This window comes from Humulus lupulus, chromosome 3 (assembly GCF_963169125.1).
Source record: "Humulus lupulus chromosome 3, drHumLupu1.1, whole genome shotgun sequence".
Lineage (NCBI taxonomy): Eukaryota > Viridiplantae > Streptophyta > Magnoliopsida > Rosales > Cannabaceae > Humulus > Humulus lupulus.
This window is the reverse complement of record NC_084795.1, coordinates 40,240,307-40,246,856: the sequence shown is the minus strand read 5'-3', so window position 1 is coordinate 40,246,856 and position 6,550 is coordinate 40,240,307. Positions and strand designations below refer to the sequence as shown.

General features: G+C 32.0%; 2 protein-coding genes across 2 annotated transcripts; both read left to right on the top strand.

Moving 5' to 3' along the window:
* The first annotated feature begins 596 nt into the window (after window positions 1–596).
* On the top strand, window positions 597–1,385 carry LOC133823990 (secreted RxLR effector protein 161-like). Its single transcript, XM_062256850.1, has one exon. The coding sequence runs from the start codon at window positions 597–599 to the stop codon at window positions 1,383–1,385; it is 789 nt and encodes a 262-aa protein (XP_062112834.1).
* A 1,700-nt stretch (window positions 1,386–3,085) lies between these two features.
* On the top strand, window positions 3,086–3,853 carry LOC133823988 (mitogen-activated protein kinase kinase kinase 20-like). The gene has a single exon (XM_062256849.1). The coding sequence runs from the start codon at window positions 3,086–3,088 to the stop codon at window positions 3,851–3,853; it is 768 nt and encodes a 255-aa protein (XP_062112833.1).
* The last annotated feature ends 2,697 nt before the right edge of the window (window positions 3,854–6,550 follow it).

Here is a 6,550-nt window from a genome sequence, read left to right as displayed (position 1 = left end):
CGATTCAAGGCAAGGTTGGTGGCAAAAGGCTTTTCTCAAGTTGAAGGGATAGACTATCATGAAGTATTTTCTCCTGTTGTCAAACACACTTCTATAAGAATTATATTAGCTATCACTGCAATTCAGAATTTAGAATTGGATCAACTTGATGTGAAGACAGATTTTCTTCATGGTAATCTTGATGAAGAAATACACATGCAACAACCTGAAGGATTCATACAGCCAGGGATGGAAGAAAATGTGTGCTTGCTGAAGAAATCTCTATACGGTTTGAAACAGTCACCAAGACAATGGTACTTCAGATTTGATGATTTTATGCTGAGATAGAAGTTTCAAAGATCAAAGTTTGATAGTTGTGTTTTCTTCAAAGTTCTTGAAGATGGAAGCTACATCTACTTGTTAATCTATGTGGATGACATGCTTATAGCATGTAAACACAGATCTGAAATGGAAAGGCTCAAGGAGATGCTAAGTCAAGAATTTGATATGAAGCAATTGGGGGCAGCTGTCAAGATTTTGGGAATAGAGATATCTAGAGACAGAAATGAGGCATGTTGAGATTGTCTCAAGAAGGATATGTCAAGAAGGTAGTGGAAATGTTTGATCAAAAGGAAGCCAGATCTGTCAACACTCCCATTGGAGCCCACTTCAAGCTAAAGTCTCTTACAGAAGAAGAAGCGTCTTTTGAAGAAGAAAAGATGAAGGGAGTTCCTTATGCTAATGATGTTGGTAGTATTATGTATGCTATGGTATCAACAAGACCTGATTTAGCATATGGAGTTGGTTTGGTTAGTAGGTTTATGAGCAAACCAAGCTTGGAACATTGGCAAGCTGTGAAATGGTTACTAAGGTACATGAAGGGCACTGCAAACCTACAGATTCTGTACACAAAGTCAGACCAGAAACAATGTGAAGTTATGGGGTATTGTGACTCAGATTTTGCTGGAGATTATGATAAAAGAAGATCTTTATCTGGGTATGTTTCCACTGTTGGAGGGAATGTTGTAAGTTGGAAGTCTAATTTACAACATGTTGTGGCTCTCTCCTCGACTGAAGCAGAATACATAGCTTTCACAGAAGCAGTAAAAGAAGCTCTTTGGTTAAAAGGGATGATGAGTGAGCTGGGATTTAGACAAGATCATGTGATTGTACATTGTGATTCACAAAGTGCAATACATTTGTCTAAGAATACTGTGTTTCATGAAAGAACGAAACACATAGATGTTAAACTCCATTTTCTCAGGGATATTGTCTCAAAACAACTTGTCAAGATTGTGAAGATACCCACTGAGATCAACCCAGCTGATATGATGACTAAGGTCATACCCGTGAGCAAGTTCACTTCAGCCTTGAACTTGCTTGGCATCAAGATGGGAATCCCATAGAGCTAAAGCTAAGGCAGCATTGTCTAATCCACTGAACCCTGTTTCGGAATAAGAAGTCAAGGTGGAGAATTGTGAAGATTGTGACTTCTTTCCTCAACCAATCAAAAGATTAGCAAAATGAAAGCTCATAGTTTTCTGGTGTTTTCAGTTGCATCTACGTTTTCTCTAGTTGCATCTGCGTGGACACCAGTAAGTTGTAACAGACTAACTAATTGTTGTTAGTTACAGTTAGTTTCTGTTTGTCTCTTTAGCTCTTGTATCTCGACCCTATAAATAGTTTTAGGCCTGATCAACCTAAGTGTATTCAATTTCTGAGAGTTTTGGCTGAGAGCAAGAACTGTGTTGTAATACTCTAGTGAGAGAGTGTTTCAAGAGAAGTTGGATGAGTGTTGTTGTAATCTTGAGAGCTTGGAGAGTGTAATCTAGTTTTAGATATAGTTGATTTGACTTAGGCATTGCTGCCTAGCCTTGGATGTAAGATCAACTAAACTGGTTGTATCGGAACCAAGTATTCTTGGTGTTCTTTCTTTTGTGTTTTACTTTTGATTATTTTGGGTTTGTTTAATTGTCTATTACTTGTTCTTCTTTGTTGCTATTTTTGTGGACTGTATTGGCTGTGTTGTGCAGGTCCTAATCAACCCCCAACAGTATATATATACTAGGTGAGTCACAACAAAAAATGAATTTGTTTACTCTATATTTAATGCAAAAATACCAACAATAACGATGCATTATATCTTCTTATATATTCTTCCTTTTCTTTTATATTCAATATTCATTTGGTCAGCACCATTTCTTTATTTTTGGCCTCTAGAATATGACCATTTGTCCCATAAAAAATCCATATTAAATTATACAAGGAAAATTATGTTCAAGTTATTACTAAGTTTAATAACTACGAGTCTCCCAATTCCTAAAAAATAAAAATAAAAAATCTACCAGTTTCCCAAAAAATTGAAACTAAAAAATAATTTAAGAACCGTTATTTTTTTTATTATTATTGTTATTTGTACTAAATCTTGGATTCTAAGTAATTTTCAAATATACATATATTCCGGATTTTAGTTTATGCTTTGATAATTTTTTATATTTTATGATAAAAACTAACCTATTAATATTATATTATTATAGAATATTCTAGAATAACAATGTCTATTTTACTGATATTTTGAATATATTTTTACCGATTTTTAGGAAATAAAAAAAACATATATATCTATAATTTGTTTTAGGCTTTGATATTATATATTCTATAAAATAAAATAAAAAGTTTAAAATAAAATTTTCAAAATCTAAATTGATATTCAATTTTTAAAATCGAGAATATTTAGAAATAAAAAAACAAATTATAATCTATATATTTGACTATATATATGTTATAGGGCTTTACAAAATTAAAAACTAATAATCTAGAAAATAAAAAAAAATCAATCAATCAATAATCAATATTGAAGATGAGGAAGAAGAGAGGACGAGAAGAAGAAGATGGTGACGATGAAATTGGTGAGTGTAAGTTAGAAAGAAGTATATATAGTTATGGCAGTGGATGGTGGCGCGGTAAGTTACTGGGAGAAGGAGGCTTCGGGTCTGTTTTTGTAGCCATTCTCCCGGTTGAAACTGGTTGGACAGCACGATTCAGACACTGCCCTCTTCTTTTGGCCGTAAAATCTGCAAAGACTTGCTGTTCCGACGAGCTGTCGATGGAAAAGGTTGTCTATGACTCTCTGGGCTCCAGTCCTCACATCATCAAGTGCTACGCCCATGATTATACCCTCCCCGACGACGACGACGACGAACCCATTCTCAATGTCTTCCTTGAGTATGCCTTCGGCGGATCACTGAGTAGTTTGATCAAGAGAAGCACCATTGCTACTGTGTCTGCATCTGTGTCCGTGTCTGTAGGGATGCGTGAGTCGCAAGCAAGACCACACACTCGCTCCATTCTTCGAGGGCTTGAGTTCATCCATGGAAAGGGATATGTCCACTGCGACCTGAAGCCGGACAACATTTTACTGGTGCATTGTGATGATGATAATCCTTATGGAGTTGATGGTTTCATGGCCAAGATTGGTGATTTGGGTCTAGCCAAGAAGGCCAAGACTGGTGATAGTAATGGTCATAATAACAATAAGTCAATGTTTAGAGTGAGAGGCACTTCAATGTATCTGTCTCCAGAGTCGGTGTTGGAAAATATTCAAGAGCAAGCCTCTGATATTTGGTCTCTGGGCTGTGTGGTTCTTCAAATGTTGACTGGAAGTCTGCCATGGGATGAGAGGCTGCAGAAAGAGGAGCTGTTGCTCAAGATTGGTACAGAAACGCCGCCTCTGCCACAATACCTTACGCCCACTGCTAGAGATTTCTTAGACAAGTGCTTTACCAGGAACCCCAATGAGAGACCCTCTGCTCAGATGCTCTTGTCTCATCCCTTTGCTATGTATGGAGTCTGCAGTGAAACCCCAAGACCTTGAGTAGTTTGCTGGTGCTCGTCACTTCATGATTATCCCTCTTGCTCTTGCTATTGCTCTTGGTGAATGAAGAAGAAGAAGAATATCAAGTGGTTTCTGCTGCCACTTGTGCATATATCCCCAAACACAACAGACAAAGATATAGCATACCTACACTTTATTTGATTATAGTAATTCTTCATTCATTCAGAACTTTTACATGTAATTAATTTTATTCAGATCGATAATATATGTTTATATTTGCCAATTCATTATATATAAAATGATTCCATCTATATATATACATATGTGTGTGTGAGTGCTTATTCTTTGCTGCTCTGCTCATGCGCATAATGTTTTCTCTTGTGCTATACATATACATCTCTTTAATTAAATTAATTACCATGCAGTCTTATTCTTAATCTATTTCTCTTTTATATCTATCTATATATATATCAGCACTTTCAACTCTAGATAGTTAGCTAGACTTTATTATATTATGAAAACATGACAGTGTACTGTATGTAGCCTAAGATCTTTACATTCATTATTCATTACTTTTATTTATATATATATATATATGCCAACTTCTTATATCAATTAATAATTCGTTATATAATCGTTCTTTGTTCAAATAGATCAAATAGCTTTACATTAATTAATTAATTTTGTATGTTATTATTATTATTATTATAAATAAAAAGACCATCTCTTATTGATATGAGTCATGACAAAACAAGACAAGACAAGGTTAAATCACTTCCAATAATGTACATTTATATTACTATTGGATGTAAAATGTATATTTAACTAGTTCATGAGCATCATTGTAATACAATTGCAACACATGGCTTATTTTTAAATATTCGAATTCGGTATACTAGTTAAACCTAAAATTTTATAAATATAACTAAAAATTTGAAATGGTACATTTTAGTCAAAATGCATGACTATGATTATTCAATATCTCTTCTATATAATAAATGTGTAGATAACGAAAATTTTTAGTTTTAACAGTTTTTTATTTTTTTCCGTTAATTTTAACGGAATATTTTTATATTTAACAAAACATTCTTATATTTAACGGTAGATTGTAAACATGACTTAAACTTAAATAAATAAATAATCAAACAAATTAAAATAAAATATTTCAACAACGATATTTATTTAAAAATAATAAAACCATATATTTTATAACTTAAATAAAATTTAATTAAACTTAAACTTAATATTATATCAAACATAAACTTAAATAAAAATAAATTAACTAATTAATTGAAAAATGATATTTTTAAGATATTTTATGATAATTTAAATAATTAAATCATATTTATTTAAAAATAATAAAGACATACATCATTTTTTTATCTTACAAATTTGTGTGATATTTTATTTTTTATTGAAGCTCTTTTTCTTCATAAAATTCACCAAATGACATTGTGAGATATATTGGAAACTAAAAATAGTTTATGCATGTATATTACTGTTTACGTACAATATGTTTTTTTTCTATTATTATTTTATTTCTATTATTAATTTCTTTTTAAATATTATTATATTTGATATATATGTCATGTAGCCATGTAAATATATATATTTATGTTAACGTTGTATTTATATATCATATATAGAGATTATTGATATTAATATTTATATATACTAAAGAATTATAATTATTCTATTATATATATATTTTTAAACAGTAAACTAATTTTTATTAAAATTATAGGCAATATTTACAACCTTAAAACTAAAACTAAGTAAACATGTATTGCAATGTTGCTTCTACCTAGTATATATATATATCATATTTTGGAAACTTGCAAAAGGAGTAAAGTTTTGGCACTCAATTTCGATGGACACACTACAAAAAAGGAGACTTTTGCCGGCGCAAATTTGCGCCGGCAAAAGTATGGTTTTGCGCCGGCAAAAACTATGGAGTTTTTGCCGACGCAATTTTGCGCCGGCAAAGAATTGCGTCGTATCTCCGTCGCTAATGTCACTTTTGCCGACGCAAATATAATGCGCCGGCAATGGAATTTTTTGGCGACGAAAAAATACGCCGGTGAAAATATAAATGCGCCGGTAAAAAAATCTGTCACGATATTGTGGAAAACACTTTTAGCGGCGCAATAATGCGCCGGCAATAGTTTAATTTTTTAGTGGCGCATTTTTGCGCCGGTAAAAGTGTATATGTGAAGGTAAGATTGAAACTCTTTGCCGACGTAATTTTGCGCCGGTAAAAGTAATTTTAAAATAATAATTTGTATTAAATTATTAATATTATTTTCAATATATTAATATTAATTAATAATTTTCAATTTTAATATATTAATAATTATTTAATTTTTTAGTAATATTATTTAATTAGAAATAAAAATAAAATTAAAATTTTATAAATAAATAAACAAAAAATTACAACTATTAATATTTATTGTCTCCACCAAACATTAAAATATAAAAGTAATTTAGTAAAATAAATGTCTCATAAATTAAATTTTAAATAAATAGAAAAAAAGTTCTACAAATGAGTACTGGCCGCCTCATCATTCCCGCCCCCATCAGCATCATCGTCCTCGTCCGAATCCTGGTCTGGTAAGTCAACAGTAAAACCAGGAGCCAATTGACCAACCTGCTTCAACAAAGCACTGAGCAGGAGATCTTGACGCCGTTGACGACTCTCAAGTTTAGTCGTATGCTTCTTTAGGTTCTGATTTTCTA

Bases quoted from the DNA above. Each gene is read 5' to 3' on its own strand.
- LOC133823988 (XM_062256849.1), top strand. From the start codon at position 3,086: ATGGAAAAGGTTGTCTATGACTCTCTGGGCTCCAGTCCTCACATCATC.
- LOC133823990 (XM_062256850.1), top strand. From the start codon at position 597: ATGTTTGATCAAAAGGAAGCCAGATCTGTCAACACTCCCATTGGAGCC.